Here is a 22,781-nt window from a genome sequence, read left to right as displayed (position 1 = left end):
TGATGACGACACATCTGCAGAAGCACTTTGATTGTTTCTGGAATTAATATTTCTTGTGTTCTATCTTAATCCTTTCATGTTTCAACATTCCCCCCCCCCTGTCATTCTATAAAGGAATGCAAAGATGACCTTGAAGAAAGCATCTAACCTCCATTGAGTAAAATATCAGCTTAGTTCTGAAGGGGAGGGGGTGAGTTGAAGAAGAAGCTCAAAATTTCTCTGTCTCAATTCTTTTGGTATAAGAGGGGGTGAGAGAGAAGAGAATCTCTTGTCACGCTGTTTGCATACTCTGAAATAATAATGTAGCCTTGTGAAGGATTTGGCCTTTTTTAAAGTACTGACATATACAGATAAAATATAAATTTAGAATGAAAAAAGAACAGACATATGGTTCTTTCTGCATATCAAATAGATCAGCGTCATGGCGCTTTATTTAATAAATTAATATTTTCTATATTAGTTTGTCTTTAGTGTATATTATATAATGACTCTCAATGCTTGTTACTGCCTTCCAGTTTGCTTTGAATAAATTAATAGTCATGAATGATGTTAAAAATATATCATGTCAAAACAGAATATGTAAAGTTTATGATAGTTTAAATTTATTTATTTATTTATTGGATTTATATGCCGCTCCTCTCCGAGGATTCACAACATGTCAAAAACAATATACCATATACATATCTAAAAATCCAATTAATATACTAAAAACTTTAAAAAACTCTAATAAGATTTAAAATCATTCATTATCATTCACACAGCAAAACATACTATACTCGTCGGCCAGGGGACTAGGGTCTAATGGCCCCAAGCCTGGAGGCATAAATAGGTCTTTAAGCTTTTATGGAAGGCGAGGAGGGTGGGGGCAGTGCGAATCTCCGGGGGGAGTTGACTCCAGAGGGCCGGGGCCTCCACAGAGAAGGCTCTTCCCCTAGGCCCCGCCAAACGACATTGTATAGTTGATGGGACCTGGAGAAGGCTGACTCTGTGGGACCTAACTGGTTGCTGAGACTCATGTGGCAGAAGGCGGTCCCGGAGGTAATCTAGTCCAATGCATGTAAGGTTTATAGGTCATAACGAACACTTTGAATTGTGTCTGGAAACTATTCGGCAGCCAATGCAGTCCATGGAGTGCTGGAGAAATATGGGTATGCCTTGGAAGGCCCATAACCGCTTGCGCAGCTGCATTTTGGATGATCTGAAGTTTCCGAACACTCTTCAGAGGTAGCCCCATGTAGAGAGCATTGCAATAGTCGAACCTCGAGGTGATAAGGGCATGAATGACTGAGCTAAGATTCCATGTCCAAATAGGGAGAACCTGGGCGAATGCCCCCCTCGCCACAGCTGAAAGATGATGTTCTAAAGTCAGCTGTGGATCAAGGAGGATGCCCAAGTTGCAAACCCTCTCTGAGGGGGTCAGCAATTCCCCCCCCCCCCCCAGGGTAATGGATGGACAGATGGACAAGTCCCTGGGAGGCAGTACTCACAGCCACTCTGTCTTGTCCGGATTGAGTTTCAATAGTGTGGAATACCAATAATGTTTTTTTTTTAGAAGGGTTTATAATCATTCCATCTTTATCTAATGGCTTGAATAATACTGTTTGGTTGTAGATCATAAAGCTAATTCATTTGACCATAGTTGTATATGTACATATAGTAACTTTAAATATCCTATCCTGCATTTATGATAAGTTACATCTGACATTTTGCTATCTTATATTTTTTAGGAGATATTACCCAGAAGGGCTATGAGAAGAAAAGGGCGAAATTGTTGGCTCCATATTTCCCACAGACTCAAGGTAGGCTTTTTGTGATGTTTGAGAAGCTCTTAAGAACATTATTAGTTGGGCCATTATAAATCATAAGGCTGTCAAAAGATAGTGTGTTGTGATATCATTGCAGGTTTTATTATTTAGATATTTATTTTATTAAATTTACACACCTGCCCAACTCTGGTAATCCTGGATAGAATACAAATAAAAAATAAGAAAATACAGGCTTAAAACACAAAAATGACTAGGGAAAAAACCATTCTAAAAAGTAAAATACAGACAACCCATTACTCACTCCAATCCAACAACTAGGGGAAGACATAGATTTTCAGGGTTCTTTTAAATAAAGTCAGGATGGAAGCCAGACAAATCTCAAGAGTTGGTGTTCCATGGGGCATAGTCTGCAAAGAAAAGTTACACTTCCTGGGTCCTATAAGATGTATAAATGAATGATCGGGAACAACCCCACTCTGCCCTGTCATACTGACTAGGTAGATACTTTAGAAAATAGGCAAAAGAAGACTCAGATTATTATAAAATATGGGCAAAATTTTATGATTGGTTAAAGAAAAGAGCAACAACGAAATAAATAAAAATTTACGCAAAGCAACACGTCGAATAAAAGAATTGAAAAATTAATTGAGAAAGAAAGAAGTAAAATTGTCTGATCGAACACCTAAAAAGTGGGGAAACTTTCATTTCCCAAATGTTGTATGTGTATGTTTTTCTGTATGTTTTTTCTTTTTTATGTTATATTTGAAAAACAAACAAAAAAAAAAAAAAAGGAAAATAGGCAATCTTAATCACATATCTATACTATAGGCAATAAACAAAACTGTAACGTTATTTGCATGTCTAAGTTTAGTGGTAACCATTGCAGCTCACAAAGCAAGACTGTTATATGGGTATGCCAATAATTAATAATTAATAATCATTCTAAACTAGCTGCAGCTTCATTCAAAGACAGCCTCATATTGAAGGCATTGCAAAAATCCATGCACCAAACCACAAGTGAATGTCTTAAAAACATTCTCATCCAGATAGAGATTAAATTGGTTCAGAAGAATGAAGTTGTGTCAATACTTTGTTAGCCATCTGCTCCTCAAATCTGTGTGTCCAGGAACTCTGCAGTCCTAAAGAGGGAAATACTATCCTATTCAGGATGAAAGATGAAATGTCCCTGGTTCCAGGAAGGGACTAAAACAGTGATGGCGGATGTTTTCTGACCTGAGTGCCCAAACTGGAATATATATGTGCATGCATGCATGCACTAGAGCACCAGAAACCCGAAGACTAGCTGGCACAACAGCCAGTTAGTCTTCGGGTGTCTGGCACGCAATGCCCATGTGCACCAGTCAGCTGGTCTTTGGGTTTCCGGCGTGGAGGCTCACACAAAGACCAGCTGGCTGGCGTGCAGGTGTGCACCAGAAACCAGAAAAGTAGCTGGCAATGATGTGCATGCCCACAGAGAGGGCACTGCGTGCCACCTCTGACATGCGTGCCATAGGTTCACCATCAGGGGTCTAAAACACAACCACTTAGTCCTGTCAAATTTGAGCTTGAATCTGTTTTTCCCCATCTAGGGCTTCAAACACTCAACAAGACTTTGAGAGCATTGTCTGGGTAGTCTGGAGTTCAGATATGCAGCTGGGTATTATCTGCCTATTGATAATGCTTGATCCAAAACTTGCTACAAATAGTATTAAACAGAATAATGTGAAATAAATCCTTGAGTTACCCTGTCCTTAGGGGTTCCATCCTTAATCTGTCTCCTCCTGTCAATAGTACCTCAACCACAGAAAAAGGAGAACTACCACAACATTTACTGCCCATTCCTAATCCCCGGAGATGGGCCAGAAAAAACCCACTGTACTTATACATGTTGTAGTTTCTCCAAAGGTGATTAACAAGTGCAGTTATTGCTGACTCAGCCTGAAATTTGACTGAAAGGGGTCCAGATAATCAGTTTCCTCCAGGGCCTTTTGTAATCTCAGCCTAACCATCTCATTGGCCACTTTCCTAAAAAGGAAAAGCTGGAGACAGGACAAAAATCATCCAGCACATTAGGTCCAACAAGGGCCTCTTGAGGAGAGGATGCATCACTGCTTCCTTCAAGACTGCAGGAACCATTCCCTTCTACAACAAAACAAACACAATAGTATGAGCTTAATCACATCACATCACATCCTGTGGTATGGGTGGGTGGGTGGGTGGATAGCTGGACAGATAGATAGAGACAGGTAGCTCTTCTCGTTGTCTTTCAGCCTAATCTAGTAATGTGGGCTAAGATGATAAAATAATGAATGCAATATATGCTAAAATGCTCTCCTCTTGGAATAACATGTATAGAAATGTATGCATCACTTGTTTTTAAAACAACCATATTCACAGTATTTTAGATGTAATGAAAGTTTATTGGTTCATTAGTCATAACAATAACTTATGGCTATAAAAAGCCCTAGAAATAATAGTAAATACTTAATAAAAATAATTGTAGCGTTAATACTATCTTTAAAGTCACAAGAATATACTGAGGGCATTTGATATGGGAGGGAATTGGATATTCCATACCAGTGTCATACTGCATTTAGCTGTTGGAGAGATTTAAATCAGTGGTTTAATCCACCACCCTCTTGGTGCTACTGACTAGTCCTCAGCGCACCCCACCCTTTCAGGTGGGCATGGCTGGGTGGTCAGGTGACCATGTGGGCATGGCCAACTTGTAAAATTTGGTGAAACTTACTTAACAATGCTCTTGCTTATCAACCAAAATATGTTGAACTTAATTGTGGTCATAAGTCTTTCTTTCTTTCTTTCTTTCTTTCTTTCTTTCTTTCTTTCCTTCTTTCCTTCTTTCCTTCCTTCTTTCTTTCTCCATCTCTTCTTCCTTCCTTCCTTTCTTTTCCTTCCTATCTTCCTACTGACCTACCATTCCCCCCACTCTGCAGTAGAAAGCAACCTTCCCCAAGGCAAATACCTTGTGACAGCAGCTATGATGTGCTCCTAAAATGCCAAATTACTCACCAGCTCCCAAGACAGAGATTCCTGACATAGAGTTTATGGCTTATAAAATGGTTTCATGTGTGCAGATATAACTGGATGAGAGAAAGTGAAGGCATCCCTGAATGTGTGAATGCACACGAGAAACATCCATGCCTTTTCCAATCTTCTTACTTTCTTTCTCTTTCTCTCTTCTCGGCAGCGGGAGAAGGAAGAAAGTGCTCTGGCCAGCGCTTGGCTTACTTTCCTGGCAGGGCTCGGAAACCACCCGGCACACCTATCTGCCAGCTCTCCAGGCAGAAGCACTTTCTTCCTGCCTTACCAAGGCCCCCTGCCAGCCGAGAGGCCAGCAGACCTCTGATGCTGGTGGAGCTCCATAGATGTGTGCCCTGGGGCTTCCCGGCCTTCAAAGGTCCCGGAGTCGAAGCCAGGAAGGCAGGAGGGGCAACAGTGGTGGCAACTGTGCTCTGGCCCAGCAGTGGCATGTTCCCTGTCATGTGCCATCCTGGAGCATGATTTCAAGGCTACCAGTGGTCTTGGTGGGGTAGGGAGAAAATGGTGGTGCCTGGAGAGCCAGTGGAAATTTGAGGGAAGTGGCAATGGGTGGAGCTGGGCAGGGTGGAGCCACTAGTGCAGCAGCACCCGGCAAGGAAGGCTGGGCAGGGAGGCGCAGATGATTGTTTTGTTCATGGTGCTATGGGGCGGATGGGCTGGAAGAAGAGCAGTTGAGCAGGGCCAGGGCAGTGCAGTTTATTGCACCTTGTCTTGCCCTGCTGTCCATCCCAGAGGGCCACGTATCCCCCTTGCCAATCCTCTGTACATACTGCTCACCTTGTTTCTGCAGAGCCCTGTAGGACGATCTAAAGAGGGGAGGGGGATACTGTAGAAAAGACCGCCTTCCTTCATGCCTCTCATGCTGGGTCCATGAGACTTGGGGTTCTGAAGCAACCTACTGGCTTCCAACCTGGTGCGTGGGCTGAGTTTCCAAAGTGGTGCTGGCGATTGGCTGGGCCAATCAGCAAAGAGAACAGGCAAGTGGCCAGGTGAGAAGCCAGTGGACTGCTTCAGCGCCCCAACCACCACAGAGCCGGCATGGATTCTGCAGCATCCCCCTCCCCTCTTTGGATCGCCCTGCAAGGAGGGAGGCTCTGCCTTTACAGAAATGGAGTGGTCACATGTGCAGCAGCCCATGGACATCCACTTACCCTTCCGCTGCCCATCTCAGCATCTGCATTTCCACCAAGGGCCATCCACCCACCCACTGGCTGGGCCGGGCTGGGCTGAATGCCAACCTCAGAAGGCAAGTGGGTGTTGGGGGACCGCTGGGAAGACTGTGTGGAAGGCCGCCAATCATGGCAGGGCTATGGGGAAGGAAGTAGGCTATTACCTCCCTTTTCCGCCACCCAGACATGCTTTACTGCCTTCCACATGGCTTGTTAGCGCTCCCCTGCCGCCCCCTACCACTTCCCTTGCCGCTTAGCACCCTCCTAAGTTATCCACCCCCGGGGGCAGTACCGCACACTTTGGGAAACACTGATTTAAATGAAGAAGAGTTGAAGGGACTGTCAGTACCTAAGAATAATTAATTTTGCTTTATTGGCATATAGTTGTGATGGCAAGTATCATTACTTTCATCAACAGGAGAAAGAGTGTTGCAGTTTTCATGTTATTTTATGACAGGAGGATGTATTTTCAAAATATCTTAGCATATATATTTCAGGTTTTAACAAGTTTAGAAAACCTAAACAACAATCCAACTTCTTAAGCTGCTGTCTTACATGACATGAACAATCTGGGAAATAGCATGAAATTAGACTTTAACTTGAAAATAGTTCTTTTCACTGACTAAATAACAACAAAACTCCTTAAAAAGAAAACTTAAGGTTTATGCTTCTTGATGCTGAGTCAGTTTGCTTCTGTAATTTGTAAAAGGAAAAAAAATCTGAGGTTATGTTGAAGCTCGTTCATTAAAATAACTGGGGCAGATGAAATGAAACCAGAAATGTTAGAGATGTAGGCATAGAGATAAGCATTGCATGTTGCTTTCTGTGGGAATTGGGTTGTCTGACCTACTCCCGTTAGTGCCTGAAGGTACTCAGAATAAATTTATTTTGATGTAGCCAGGCTTTAAAAAAAACCACATGCGGAAAACTAACATATTCATGCAGGATTGTTTTTGTGTCTTAATTCACATAAGTGAAATTAATTTTTTTCCTTGTGAAATAACATCTTTGCTAGAAGATCCATACTTGATCCCTTGGGATCTCTAAAGAGGAGGATTGTTCACTTTTCTAAACTGTACTGTACCTTTCTAGCTCCGCTGGGCCTTTTGCAGGAATACCTGGTGGTAAATTTGTTTATTTCAGTTGGAACAGATTGTAGAGGAAGAATGACATTCTTAGTTTAGCTTTCAAATCTGTGGTGTCGCTCCTGACATCCATAGCTTAAAATAACAAAACATCCGGTCTGGATTTTTAAAAATATGGATGATGCTTTATTAGAAAATAGGGCTTTACAGATAATGCCCAAAAAATATGATGATGGCAATTCTTGATTTTTTCTGCATTCTGTCTTCAAAAGTGGTCCAGTAAAAATATTATATCCAATTCTTTAAGTCATAAGGCTAAATCTCTGGGGCTGGAGCCCTCAAATATAAATTGGCTTTCTTGAGAGTTAAATTAATATAGCATGTTCTGTAAATAGTAATAGTTATTTTTTAATTAATCTGTATGTTAAAAATACAGAATTTTCTGTTGTTAACCTATAGAAAAATATATCTATTTAAATGTGATTTTTATATGTTTTTGATTTGAAGATTTTAGCAATGTGGATTTGATTTACAATTGATCAATTTAAATTATAATGCACTCACTTGACAGGTAGATTGTATAACCATTTCTAATAAAAGCACCTTCATTATTGAAATGGTATATGCTATATGAAGCAATAAGTGGGACTTTTTTTCAAACCCTCCAATTAGTGGGACTTTTTTCAGATCTTAATAAAACAATAGATTAATAGAACTGTACTAGACTTATATACAAATAAATGGATACATATGTGGACTACCAATTCCAGGTCAGCTAGTTGTTTATGTTTGGAAAAAAGCCCAATACTTTTTGGGAAGTGTTTTCAGTTTCCTTATAATATTTCCTTTCCTCTGCTGTTAGTTAATGAAACTGATGTTTACCATTTCCTTGGTTAATAGCAGATGTCCTAGGTTCTGATTTATGCTTACCATAGATTCTTTGCCTTCTTTTTTGTTTTTTTGTGAAAATGAGATTAATAGTTTGGTCAATGTTTTATTAATATTAAAAAAAAAATCATAATCTTCTATGCCAGAAATCAATTTTTTAAAAATAATGGTTAGCGACCAACACATTAAAAAAAACAAACCCACCAACAATTCAGAAGCCGTGAACAATAACAATAATACAGTGTATACAAGCTAAAAAAAATTAAAACACACACAAAAGAACATTCAATGAAATGTAGTAAAACGGCACAAAACATATAAAACAGGATTGCAGTAAGATAAAACAGAAAACCACTGCTGTGACATCTTAGGGAAATTATGACAGAGAGAAATGGAGGAGCAAATAGGAAACAAACTGCTTTCCCTTATTCAAGACTGGGGATTTCTTAGAAGGGCCTAAAGGAGTGGCTGCTGTTAAATTGGTGTAGAAAAAGCAGTGAAAAAAGACACACAATAAAGTCTCTCGTTCTTTCTGATCAGTGGGATGACCTCTCTCCCCGAATAGGATCCTGCTATATCTCCCATCTGGTGCTGCTGAGAGCAAGGCATTCAGACAAGCCAGAGAAATGGCTCCACGGCATGCTGGGCAAAAAAGGTTGGATAATGTAGCTTGTGGCTATTAAAAGGTTGCCAGTTCAGAACACACACACACACCTCTTCAAAAAGTTGGCTTTAGCATTCAAACCTGTCTGGGGTGTGATGTCAAAGACATTTGAAGGGTTTCAGCTACAGCTTTCTCTAGGCTTAGAAGCAGCAGAAAGTAGGTAAAAAGGCCACAATAACATTAGTCAGTGAAGGTTTTTTCTCTCCCTTTCATCATGAGATGTTACCTAGGAGAATTAATGGGCCAATGAATGTTCAGAAAACAGGAGATTAAGCTGGAGAGTTGGCAAATGCAGACATTTTGATTAAAGCATTCGAAACATAGTATGGGAAGTAGAAGAATACTACCTAGACTGAAAAACATCTAAGGATTTTGAACCATAGTAGGCACACGCTATACACCGTACAGTATTTGAGAAGCAGTGTTACCTTTGAAAAACCTGATGGCGGTAGGAATGTATCTGCCTCTTTTGAAATTAAAAAAAGTCCAAATCGCGTTAGCACTGTGGTTGGCTTTGGCAAGCTTTGTAATTTAAAAAATTACAAATTATTATAATAATTTTATTATTTCCAATTTGTTACTGATGTTTACGGTGACTAGATCTTCCTCAGAAACACATAATTTTAGTCTTAGAGTAATTGATTGTAAGCTCTTCTTTCTTAGAGAATTCTCCTAAGGCCTGCAGACAACTCCCGAAAGTGCACATGTGTCAGCAAAAGAATTGCTCCATTGTTGACATACAACAAAACTGTCAAATACTTCACTGGGTTTAGAAGGGTGGAATTCCTTTCTGGCTAAGGTAGTTACTATGAATTCACATAGATATTAAACACTAAGGGAGCTAAAATACAACCTCTTTTCAGGGTTGGATAGGTACATTGGAATGTCTCCAATAGGGCGGACAGTTAATTTGGGTGACTTAATCTTGATTTTGTTATAATTTATTGATTATGTGCCATCACGTCAGTGTTGACTCTCAGCCAATGTTCCCTTTAAGGTGCGCGGCCACGCACCCTAAAACAAACCTCCGCTCAACCTTTTCCAAGGCTGCGCTGCGGATCCGGGTGCCGGAGTTGGTGAAAGCAGAGCGGCAAAGAAAGTGCGGGGAAATCTTCTGGCCGTGAATTTTTTTCCCTTTAAATGTCACACGCGCATCTTCCTCATTCCGCTACCAGCCCACCATGTACCTCTGCAGGAACAAGGTGGCGGCGGCAATTGCTGAGGCAGCCCAGTGGCTTTTCTTAGAGAAGCAGCAGCACCGGGAATGTCACATCCATGCCCCATGCAGCCACTGCCGCCACCGCCGTGAACAGGCCTGAGGGGGCAGAGCCATCACCCGCACCAGTGCCATGTTCTTGGGGGTCCCTGTAGAAGCGGCTGAAATCTTGTTCCTCCTAGGCGCTCCGCCTGAGTTAGCCAGTCCCAGCAGATCTCTGGCCGAGCTCTACCCCGCGGCTCTGGTTTCAGCCGCTGCTACAGGGACCCCCAAGAACATAGCGCTGGTGCAAGTGACGGCTCTGCCCCTTCAGGGCCTGTTCGCCGACCCCATTAGCCTAGCAATTTTGCGGTGGCGGTGGGTGCCTGAGGCGTGGACATGATATTCCCAGTGCTTCTGCTTCTTTAAGAAAAGCCGCCGGGCCTCCGCAGCAGTTGCTGCCACCGCCAACTTGTTCCTCCAGGGAATGTCACGTCCACGCTCCAGGCACCCACCGCCGCCACCGCTGCTAAATCGCGAGGCTAATGAGGTTGGTGAACAGGCCAATTCTCATTCATGCTATTCCCATTTATCTCATACATGTTACCCCACCCACCCCAACCATCCATCCCATGCATATCTTCCCACCCCCAGATATCCATCATTAAAAATCCCACTAACTAAAACATTAATTGTTAAAACTTCAATATCAATAAAGTACAACCCTAAAATTAATACTTAATATCAGTCACTCTAAAATTATTCTAAATAGCACAAAGTATTAATTATAAATTATTAAGAAAAATAGGAGGTAGATTGAATTCATAATCAAGTCAGCAATTATGTCATTAGGTCACCAAGATGTAAAAGGTGAGTTCTAAAAATTCAGTTTTCAGTGTCCAGTTGACCAAGAGCAGGTCAGGCGATGCTGAGTGGCTGACAGGTTGGGTAGAGGGCAATCATTAGGTGGTTGCCGCCATCAGCAGTTTAAATGCCCTGACTGAAGCTGGAATTCACCTCACCGGGGGAGAAATGAGGCCCTGCCGTCCCGCAGAGCCTGTGCTGCTTGAGTGGGGAGGATGAGGAGAAAAATGGCTGCTCGGTGCCTCATCCCCCCACTGCCAGCAGCTTGAATGTCCCAACTAAAGCAGGGATTGTGTGCTTGGTCTCTTATATACAGAGTGAGAGAGAGAGAGAGAGAGAATTTGAAGAGCCCCCCCCCCCGCGTCTTGCTGCAGTGGCAAGTAGTGGTGCTTTAGTGCCACTACAACATGGCTGGCAGGAGACTCGGGTAAGCCAATGCAGGGCTATGGGGGCAGCTCTCTCCCCTGCTTCGTACACTACCACTATTCCGCCTCGCTGCTCAGGGGCTCCTGTTGCCCATGCTGCTACCAGCAGCTTAGGTATAGCATCAAAAACTAAATCAGAGTCTGAGGTAAAGTATTCCTCAAAGTTCCAATTTATTAGCAGAGCCATGTTGGCACATCTGGCAGAAACCCAAATCTGAAGTCCCAAGGGCTTCTCAACCCAGTTGAAAATTCAAGTCCTTGCCTTCACACCCTCAAGTCCATTACGTTGACCAATCTCCATCTGCCAACTTGGCAGAAACTCCCATCTCCTTCCATGCAGGTGCAAGAGTACAAAGACAAAGGATGACCTTGACAATCTGGAAAGAATTTGTTCTGGCTACATGCAGGACATCCCTCATGCAATGACCCCTCCCAAATTCCCATAGCAAAGAATACATTTTAAACTAGCATAAAGTGTGGCAGGCCAAAGACCCCAACTAAAAGGCTTCAGCCTGACACTCCCTCTCCCCGAGTGGGACAATGAGGTCTCATTAAGTAGTTAAATGGAAAGTAGTTGGGGAAGGGAGGAGCAAGAGATCAGCAAGCCCTTTTCTGGGTCCCTGACTCTGCAAAAGAGGATCGATAATATAGCATCCAGCAGCGTCAATTCTCAGCACGAAAAGCAGCCAACTCACCTCTCCCTTCCTCACAGTAAAGGCAAAAAAACCCCAGAAACAACTGGAGGAGACAAATGTTTGCAAGGTAAGTGAGTCCTTGAGGCAGGAAGGGAGGGAGAGAAGCATATCTTAGTGGGTCAGGGAGGCCTTGAAGGCCTATTCTATCAGTAGCCTCCTCCCCTGGACTCTCCCACCCTGAGATACCTCATGTGCACATTGGTATTCTTGAATTGTGAGCTCTTAGGAAAGTATCCCTTCCTCATGTGCAGCTAATTCCAGTGGGGAAAGCGTGACAGGGAAAGAGGGGAAGAGAGCAAGGAAGAAAAAAGAAGGAAAGAGTGGAAGAAAGAATAAAGAAAGAATAAAGAAGAGAGGGAAGATTATAATGAGGGTAAATCCTGCATTAGCACTTGGCCACCAGCAACCCTGCTGCCTTTTGCCTTGTAATTTCCTCTCCTGGTGGTCTCCCATCCTATCACCGAGGGTGCTTTGGTAACAGAGCCAGGCCTCCTCATAACGAAATGGAGTGGGCCTCCCTCTGACCCACACATTTCCCCCCCCCCGAGCAACCTGATCAAGGAGAGTGACCACAGCAGCAGTGGGAACCCGGCCACGCCCACTGTGCCCCTCTGCCCTTCCCCAAGACAATTACAATCCTGATGTGACCCTCAATGAAACTTAGGATGCCAAAAACAAAGTACAGTGGTACATCTACCTAAGAATGCCTCTACTTAAGAACTTTTCTAGATAAGAACCGGTGTTCAAGATTTTTTTGCTTCTTCTCAAGATCCATTTTCTACTTAAGAACCCGAGCCCGGAAAAATTTCCCAGGAAATTTGAGAGCGGCACAAAGGCCCGGCCAGTTTCCTGCCATTCCCCCTTTAATCCCAGCCATCTCGGGCTTTTCTGGGCTGCCAGAGGAGCCTTTCGGTGGTGCTTAAGGAGACTTTTGCAGTCCAAAGTGAATGGAGTGTTTTCCTTTCTCTGAGCGCTTGGAGAGGGAATAAACCACTTCGCTGTGGTGACTCCCTTGCGCTGCCTCCCATACACCAGACGTGAGGTTGCCTCCCAGAGCATCTGGGTGCAGAAAGGCAAAAAGGGGAACTTCGCCCTGGCCGGATCAACTTGGCTTCAGCTAAGCTGAGGAGTCACCACAGTGAAAGAAAGGCGCCGGTTACAAAGTGAGCGAGCGAGCGAGAGGAGAGGAGAACCCTTCAGCATGGGAAGGAAGAGGAAGCAGATATTAGCAGCAGCAGCAGCCGCCTTTCGATCAAAGGAGCAGGAGGTTCCCCCCTCTCACCTGTCTGGGTTTTTCTCTCTGGTGCAGTGTATAGGAGGCACCCTCACACCGGGTGAATGGGAGGCACGTGATCCTCCTTACCTCCTCAGAGTCCTCTTCTTTTTTTTTAAGCCTTGAAATTTTGGATTTTTTTGATTCCCCTCACCTCACCTTCTTCCTTCAGCAGCGACTGTCCTCCTCCTCTTCCTCCCACCCAAATTCCGAGGTTTTATTTCTTTCCTAAAGGGTTGGCAAGCATTATTTGCTTTTACATTGATTCCTATGGATAAAATTGCTTCTACTTACAAACTTTTCTACTTAAGAACCTGGTCACAGAACGAATTAAGTTCTTAAGTAAAGGTACCACTGTATTATTTATAATTCTTGTTAGCTGTCTAGAAACATGAACTTCAGAATGCTATTTATTATATATTGAAGTAGTAAAATACAGTGATATAGTAAATAAATTAGGAATAAAATATGGAACTAAGAGCTTTAATTTTATAAGAGTTTTCTCTGAAACATGCAGATCCTTGTATTTTTTATTAATGAAATATTAATTGTGAGTTTCTACAATTTAATGTTAAGATAAAACTGAATCATTGTAAACTAGGAAACTAGGAAAAAGGTTTAAATGCAAAGGGAGCTTTTTAAAAAAAGAAAACCCACATGGTTAGGCAGACTTGCAGCAAACAAAACAAACAAGGGACATTCATTAAGCTTTATGACTGTTTGAGAGATATTTATCCTATACAAAGGACATTCAAATACTGCATTTAAAAGCATGCAATTCTCTTTACTAGCACTGTTGCTTGTTGGATGTGTTGGTGATTGAGAACAATCAATACAGCAAATACATATGAACTCTTTGAATTTTGTGGCATTCCTTTCAGGATTTCGTTTTTTAACTATAATGCTTGTAGTTATCACTTTGGCAAATCAAATATTTCAGTGATTTGATTTTAATAAAATGGCAACAGCGCCGTTTTATTAAATGCACTAAAATTCAGTACAACTAGCATCAGATTGATAACTTGTTTGATTTTTTTTCAGTATGTTGCCTTTATGTATGGTAGGCATTAGTCGCAAGATGACGAGACAACACTAGTATAATTATATAATTAATAAAATATATTAAAGGGGAAAATATAATATGGTTATAAATCTAGTTCTGCTTAATATCTGCCTCCTCTTATGGTGTCTATTTAAAAAAAATAGCACAACTTTATTAATGATAAACTTAGTACTGATAAGCCTGTGTTAAATACCCTGTTGTAGCAGGTAATGATGTGTTCAAGTGTGAGCAGGAACCATGGCTATTGTGGCTGCTTCTAGGAAGCTACTTTTTGGTTGCAACTTGGCAAGATGTTCAGAATCTTTGAAATTAGATTTTCTGGTGCAAATTTATACCTTGGTTTGCAACTATTCCCCCTAGTGGTTGAATGTAGAAATACTGCTTTAGTGTTCTGTTTCCACCAATATTTAATTGGTGGAAGTAATTTTGATATTTGCTCCTGGGATAACTGGGCTTTTTAACAATAAATTTAGAAAAGTTGGCTTTTGATATAATGAAACTATTCATTTGTCTCTCCGCCCCCTGCTCACTACTTCCACACTTTGGGAGTCCAAATTAAGATCTTTTTTTTTTTCAATAGCCAGTGAATCAACCTGCAAGTTAATGTCACTGGAGAGAGGGAGGGAGAGAGGGAGGGAGAGAGAGAGAGAGAGAGAGAGAGAGAGAGAGAGAGAGAATTTTATTTTCTGAAATTACAACAATATCAAAAGAATGTGCATGAACTCAGCAATAATGCCAAAATAAAATGATCTCACGCACAAGAAAACAACAAAAAATTGCTTTTGATGATCCTAAATGAACGCCTTTTAAATATACACTTCATGCATTTTAATAGATTTATTCATCTTGTGTATATAATATCTGCTTGTATAAGTTTTGGACCCAAAGCATCATGCATGGTGAAAATGAAGGGTGCTGTTTATACAGTCCATGATTTTTTATTTTTTATGGGTAATATGTTGTTAAAGGTGCAAACAGTGTTTGAACAAAGAGACAGTTTATGAGTCACTATCCTGCTCCAGGTGTATTGGCTGCCAGGAAAAATAAATGCCCTTGCTTTATGGTATAGAATAGAGAAAAGGGAAACAGCATTCAGTTGCTTTTAGATCTTCGAATAAACTGTTGGAAAAAACAATTGAATATATTGTTTAGTGTCAGTATATTAAGGAAAATACCTGATACCTTCTTGAGAATGAAGCTCCAATTAGCTCTATATATGGTAGTAATGCAAGTCAAAGTAGACTAGATGTGAACATAAGTGACTTTCATAATTATTATTAATTAGTGACAGTTTCAAAGCTTCCTAATGTGATTGGCCTGGTGGACTTTAAAATGGCTACCATATGAAGATGGGTGGACTAATTATAAAATGGTTGCAGTGATGTTTACGTGACATTGAAATTAAAAAATAAACTTTCATTTGAGTTTTAATTACAAGATTGTGATACACCATATTTTTCGGACTATTAGACACACCGGTGTACAAGACACACCAAGGTTTCAAAGAGGTAGGTAAGGAAAAAAAGTTTTTGTTCTCCCCGGCCCCGGAAGCACTCTGCAAGCCTCCCCCCTGTGCACCCTGGGGTTTTTTGCAATAATGGGCTTGTGTTTTGCAAAAACTGGGTTGTTTTTGTCTTCCCCAAGCCCCCGGGAACACTCTGCAGACCTCCCAAACTCTCTGTGCACCCTGTTTGTCGCAAAAATGAACTCAATTTTTACCTGTTTTTTGTAAAAATTTTGGGCAGAGGGTTTGAGAGGCCTGCAGAAAGCTTCCTGGAAGGAAGGCAAAAACTCCCCTGTTTTTGTGAAAAACTGCCCATTTTTCGGCCGTTTTTTTCATAGTGGGTTGTTACCAGTTTGCATCAGTTTGGTGAAGCGGTAGTGGTGGCAGCAGCAGGCTCCACCCACCTGCCCAAATGTCCTCAAAAATGCTCTGCGTTGCACGCACTCACATGCTCCCATTTCCGAACTGGTAGCAAAGGTAAGTAGAACCCACTACTGGTCTGTTTGATTGTTTATTACTTTCAGTTGGATAAAACAGGTAACAGTTTTTGAAATAGTACACTCCAAATGGACTGACTTATAGAATGTGTCCAAAACCCAGGACCCATGGCTCTTGTGGAATTGAAATTTGGAAAAGTTGTGGATGCTTCAGTGCAGATATACTGTCATGGTCAGACATGTCATGTGATACGCTATTCTTTCTGCCAGCTTTCTACAAGGAAAGTCAATGGGAGACCCAGCAGGAAGTCGGAAGTCACTCCTGCTCCTTTTGCTTTTTTGCCCACGGTCATTTTATTTCTCTGTTTAAGTAAGGAAATATCTCTGAAACAATGACCAATAGGTTGTCTAGTAATTGTTTTAGGCCAAAACAGAATAGGCCTCAATTTGGTATTGTAGAATCAGCAATAGATAAGTCTTAAAATAGGCTAGAATTAGAATTATGGAAGGGAAAAAGATCCTCAAAAATACTATCTGATGCATCCCTGTGGGAGATTTTGTCTTTGTCCTCTTCCTTCTGTTTGGTAGTCCATAGAGTGAAAAGTATGCCCTGTATTTTCCAGAGAATGCATAAGCACAAGTTCAGGAATAACATGAGAGGGGAGAGCTGCAATATATAGGCACCTGCTCTAATTAGAATGTCATTGATACATATTTGCATACACAGAGGCAATATATGACTTCATCCTGATTAGACCCTGGGGAGAAAGTACAAACACAGACACAGAGATGTTATTTAATTATGCAAAATAAATTACCAACGCCTTTTTTGGGTACTACTGGTAGAAGGGTTGGAAATCATTCCAAAAGCCACATTCTGCATGCTTTCCTTGCTTTGTTTATTTTGTGCCCTTTTAAGGATGGTACCGAGGGCTACAGTTTTATGCCATCTCTGGATTTAAACAAAATTAAATGTGTAAGAAATAATATATGTGGGAATCTTAACAATCTCAGCTATGGCCAGATTATTGATGCTCCTAGCCTTAAAGGTGTTACCAATAGATTGTGGTGGACCTGGCATTTGTTAACAAAGACCTGTGGTTTCATCTCCTACATCAATCCCAAGGCCAGAGGCTAGAGTCTGTGTCTGTGTGCTGAATTATCTGGACATCTTATCTCTGGTCATCATTGTTCCTGCAGTAACTTAATGTGGGTGTTTATGTGTTTAATTGGCTATAGACACAAGCGAGTGATACTGTTGGTGTGCTAAGTGTCTAGTGGCCATGAGGATAGTGGTGTGGGTTCCTAGTCTGGAGACCTTCTGTCTCCATGTGACAGGTCCTGTTTCCAGTTGGGCCTAAGCAGTCAGGGGTTAAACTTGGGGGCCTTTGCCTCAACATACCCAGACTGACATATTAGATCTAAATGTGAAGATAATCACACTTCTGTCGTGACTCAATCATTTCTCGATCCATATTCGACGGATAATTATCTGTAATCTCTGTAGAGTCGGACCCATTTGAACGATCCACTCCAGGTACCAAATGTATCTGGGTGGTTTCTGATGATGATCTAGTGGGTGAATCTGGTGAGGATCTGATTCACCGTTGCCAGTACGAAGTGACTCGGGTTCTTGATGAAGTCATCCCAAATCAACCTCCCTCCCTATTGATCAATCCTGTGTGGATCCTTATTAATGAAAGCTTCTGGGAAATGAAGCAGCAGAATTTTTTGCATAGAATGCCAGTGGAGAAAAACAGAATCTGATCAACCTAAGGTATATTTATTTATTTGATTTTTATGCCACGCTTCTCCTTAGACTATGGCTTACAATGTGTTAGCAATAGCACTTTTTAACAGAGGCAGCCTATTGCCCCCACAATCTGGGTCTTCATTTTACCCACCTCGGAAGGATGGAAGGCTAAGTCAACCTTGAGCTGGTGATGAGATTTGAACCGCTGACCTACAGATCTACAGTCAGCTTCAGTGGCCTGCAGTACAGCACTCTACCTGCTGCGCCAACCTCATTTGGGTCTTTTCAGTGTTAATAATAAGAGACATGAACCGACTTTTCTTCCTTATTTGTTATTAGCAAGGTGTTGTCCCATAGCCATAATTGGGTGGCTAATTCCCTTTTGAGAAAAATCAGAGTTGCCACCTGGTTCTGCGTTCAATTATTGCAATTGGGGGGGGGGGGGGGGTTGTACATAGGGTTTGCTCAAACCTAAGGACTTGGGTAATGGCTGTATCAACTTTTTATCCAAAGGATTACCAGTACTTTTTACCTCTGACTTCCGAAGAGGTTGATCAGATATCTCTAGGATGTTTTCTCCTTCTTATGGGGCTGGATCTTTGCCCCTCTTGGCTTCTTTTTGCAGTTGGAGAAGAAATAGTTTCATGGATATTCATTGAGAGAAAGTTTTGGTGCACCCCTTGCCTTAGAAATCTTATGAAATGGAAGGGAATTGTGGATGAGAGAGAGGAAAGATGCTGTCTATGGAACAAAGAGAGGGAAGAGCCTACAGTCAATCAATGGGTAGAGAAAAAACTTTGAAAGGTTTCCCCCCCAATTGATCAGACAGTTAAATGTGGTGCCAGGATGTTTGTACCTTCAGATTGCAAGGTTGATGTCAGCCCTCATAGATAAATTAGACAGGAAGCACTAATAGATAACAAATCTATTTTATTGTAAGACTACATTAAAACAGAAATTCCAGTCTGTTCTCTAGCCCTGTCAAGGGAAGAGTTGGCATTCATTACATTAGTCAGTTGCCTTTTGAGGGATCGGAGAAGTGGTCCCTCCTTGGTCCCTTAAGAACTCTCTTTTCAGTACCATCAACAGTGGTATCCTTCTGGAATTTAATTATTCATTTATTTTTCAAATTTGTAGGCCGTCATTTTCCTAGCGGACTCAGGGCGGCTTATAACAATAAAATGATTACAAAATTAAAATACCCCAATACATAAAATAAGAACAAGTAGAAAAGTTAAAAACCAATATAAACGGCATACAATCATCACTCATTCATATTACTGTCCCGAGCGAAAAAATATCGCTCAACGGCCCCAGGCCTGCCGGCATAAGTGTGTTTTCAAAGACTTTCGGAAGGCGAGAAGAGTGGGGATGGTTGTGGAGTGCTGGACTAATATGGGTGTATCTAGGTACACCCATCACGGCTCCTGCAGCATGCTGGACTAGTTGGAATCTCCAAATGTTCTTCAAGGGTCACCCCAAGCAGAGCGCATTGCAGTAATAGAGCCTCGAGGTGTGAGAAGAGATTCCCTATCCAAATAGGGCCACGACTGGACAAGATTCCCATCACCCTTGCCTTTACAGACTTGGAAAGTTTCGCAATGCTGCTGGAGGTTGGGGCCACAATGCCTCTGATCCTATCTCATGGTTGGTTCCAGGCATAGGGGAGAAGGAGTAGAAAGTTGACCCGGGAGCTACTCCTTTGAGGGGTGTCTCATAAACCAGGGGTCCCCAACACCCGGGTCGCCCGTAGCCCATGCAGAATCAGGCGTTGGAAATTGGTGAGCATGCACATTTGCACAACTCCACTTGCGTGTGCAGCAGGTGGGTAAGCATGCGCATACAGATCCATTTATGCAAGCAGCAGACACGTGGGCATGTCGCTCGTACAAATGGAGCTGCAGGCACACTGCCCATGTGGAACTATCTCTTCCTCTCCCTGGCAGTCCACAAATATCACATCTCAGACATTAACACCCTTGAAAATGTCCAAAGATACTTCACCAGAAGAGCCCTTCACTCCTCCACTCGAAATAGAATACCCTATGAGACTAGACTTTCAATCCTGGGCCTAGAAAGTTTAGAACTAAGACGCGTTAAACAAGATCTAAGTATTGCCCACAAGATCATATGCTGCAACGTCTTGCCTGTCGGCGACTACTTCAGCTTCAACCACAGCAACACAAGAGCACACAACAGATTTTAACTTAATATTAATCCCTCCAAACTTGACTGTAAAAAATATGACTTCAGTAACCGAGTTGTCGAAGCGTGGAACTCATTACCGGACTCCATAGTGTCATCCCCAAACCCCCAACACTTTACCCTTAGATTATCTACGGTTGACTTATCCAGATTCCTAAGAGGTCAGTAAGGGGCGAGTACAAGTGCACTAGAGTGCCTTCCGTCCCCTGTCCTATTGCTCTCCTATATCTCCTATACCTTTCTTCTATTCCTATATCTCTTCTTCTATTCTTTCATTGATATGTTTTATTACTATATCTTTTTTTCTATTATTTCTTAGATATATTTTACTATGAGTATCTCCTCTATAACCTTCATCATGTATTTTACTATGTGTATATAGATATACTGTATACCCACTAAAACCCTCATTGTGTATTGGACAAAATAAATAAAATAAATAAATAAATAAATAAATAAAATAGATTGGAGACCAACTTCATAGGCCACTTTCCTTAACTCTATATGAACCACTGGCAGAAATCATCTGGAAGTCTGGGGTCTAGCATTATCTATATGCTGATGATACCTAGCTTTATATACAGAGAAGGCTGGTGATGCTGTTGAAATCAGGTCATGATGGCTAGAAACACTTGAGGATCTGGATAGGAGACATAGGCTTCAATTAGAATCTTAACCAGGCAGAGTTACTATTCGTCCGTTGTATTTTTCTTTTTGTCTCCAGATAGCGTGCAAGTCCTGGTTCATGCTAGAAAGAGTAGATAGAGGACACAGCCACAGGCTTATTGCAGCAGACATTCTTCCAGTTTCTCATTTTAAATTGGGATTTTAATTCTTTGCTTTTTGATAATTAATCTACTAATGTTTCAAGGTTATTTGCTTGCTATTTAGTTTGCTGTATAGTCAAGCCTACCATATGCCAATCAAGTGTATAGAAAGAAAATGTCTACACAAACAGAGTTTTGCATGCTGCCTAGCTCTTTATGAAAATAGTGCTGCTATTGTGGTCTGTGCCCTCTCTGTAATAGACAGATATTTGTGTAGAGAGAAATTGTAGTGTGAATGGCTTTATTACCATACACGTTTTTTTTAAATAGAACAGTCAGTGTGCTGGCTATTGACTGCGCTAGGGGCAAGATACCCACATGCCTCGCTCTAGATTGGGTGTGATAAATCTCATGGAAAATTTATTTTAAAAGTGTATTGACTCATCGATGGCAAGCCCAGACAAAATTATGATCCTAGGGTTCAGGGTGGAGAGAGATGGTGGCAAACAAATAAATAGCCAACCTGTTAACACAGCCAAATTTTAAATTAGGTGTTGGCTGCTTTTACTTCAGTCAGCATAAAAATCATATTACAGACTTTTAACTCTCTGAATTATCTACTTCATTATTGGTTATCCTACATAGAGATTGACACTTGCCTTAGTTGTTTTAATCATCAGCAGACATATATGTTGGTACTCACATAACAGGCTGTTTAATCTAAGGAATAATTTAATGTAACCCTTTTCTTACCCAGGTGTATTTGTTTATGTTTTCTCCAGGAGACCTTTGTTGGGTATTGCCAATAGAGTTTGGCTGCTTATTTTCCTAATTCATTTTTATCATTTCCCTGTTTTTGCAGGTTGATTTGCTCCTCCATAAATGCAATTTTTGCTGTTGTGGAGCTTTTCTAGAGATTATTTTTCCAATAAAAATCTGCATTGTTTTAATAGTGGAATAATAAATAATTCCTAGCTTCATTAATTTATTTAACTTACGAAATACACGTTCCATTTGTCATCATTAAAACGTCAAAGAAAGGGCACAATGCAAAATAAAAAGATACACTCCAATATACAAACAAAGAAACAGAAAAGCACATTAGAACAGCAGAAATAGAGTCTGCGGCTTAGCATTCAGCTGGTAGAAGAAGTCCATAATCAAATCCACCTGGGATCCATGCCTACAAATTGGGACATTAAGACAGTCTACCAAACTATTTTAACTTACGGATTGACTAATATTGGATGTTAGGGCAATCAACATTTTGAGAGTTCAAAGTTACTTTGTAGTATGTTATCCTATTTCTTCACGTTCCCCTAACCACAGTACAAAAATAACATAGTAATTGTTCTTAGAGACCGTGTCCTTAGGACGTGGTCTAGTTCAGGGGTCTATGGACCAGCACCAGACCACGCAAACCAGTGAATCCCCCTCCACGGGATTCAGGCAGCATTTGAAACCATGCCTCTCCATCCAAGGAAAAATCTCTCCATGGAACTAGACCCTGGTGCCCAAAAGATTGGGAGCCCGCTGGTTTAATTGACGTATCCCCTGCTCACTAGGTTTTTTGTCTTAGTGTGTGAACAATCTATGAAGTATCATTCATGTTCTTACTGATGATTAAGCCAGGATTTATATCTTCTGAGCACCTTTTGGCCAGATAAAGCTGCTCAGACCTTCCCTTTCTCCTTAGATCCCTGGGCATTTCCTTCCATGGCCAAACTGGGCTTCAGGGGGGAAATCAGAAATTTGATTTTTAAAGATGTTTCTATTCACATAAAGCTATCCAGACATTATCTGGGCTCACTATATATATGCATATAAGAGTATTCTATTATACTTGTTATGAAACACATATTCAGTGATCTAAAAAAAGAAGATAATTATTAAAAAAACAGAGGGGAAGGAGCTATTCATTGACTTATACTAGAAATGTATGATCTTGCTAGTTCTGCGCCAGATGAG

General features: G+C 41.4%; 1 protein-coding gene across 2 annotated transcripts in view; it reads left to right on the top strand.

The window, feature by feature from the left end:
* Window positions 1-22,781, top strand: part of DIP2B (disco interacting protein 2 homolog B) — a 250,046-nt gene that overhangs the window by 119,298 nt on the left and 107,967 nt on the right. For both annotated transcript variants that reach the window (XM_070740523.1, XM_070740522.1), the window contains exon 2: window positions 1,728-1,799. In XM_070740523.1, the coding sequence (XP_070596624.1) occupies window positions 1,728-1,799 (72 nt within the window). The remainder of the gene's footprint in view (window positions 1-1,727; window positions 1,800-22,781) is intronic.

This window comes from Erythrolamprus reginae, chromosome 2, assembly GCF_031021105.1.
Source record: "Erythrolamprus reginae isolate rEryReg1 chromosome 2, rEryReg1.hap1, whole genome shotgun sequence".
NCBI lineage: Eukaryota > Metazoa > Chordata > Lepidosauria > Squamata > Dipsadidae > Erythrolamprus > Erythrolamprus reginae.
Note: the sequence above shows the minus strand (reverse complement) of the source record. Positions and strands in the feature narration are given on the sequence as shown.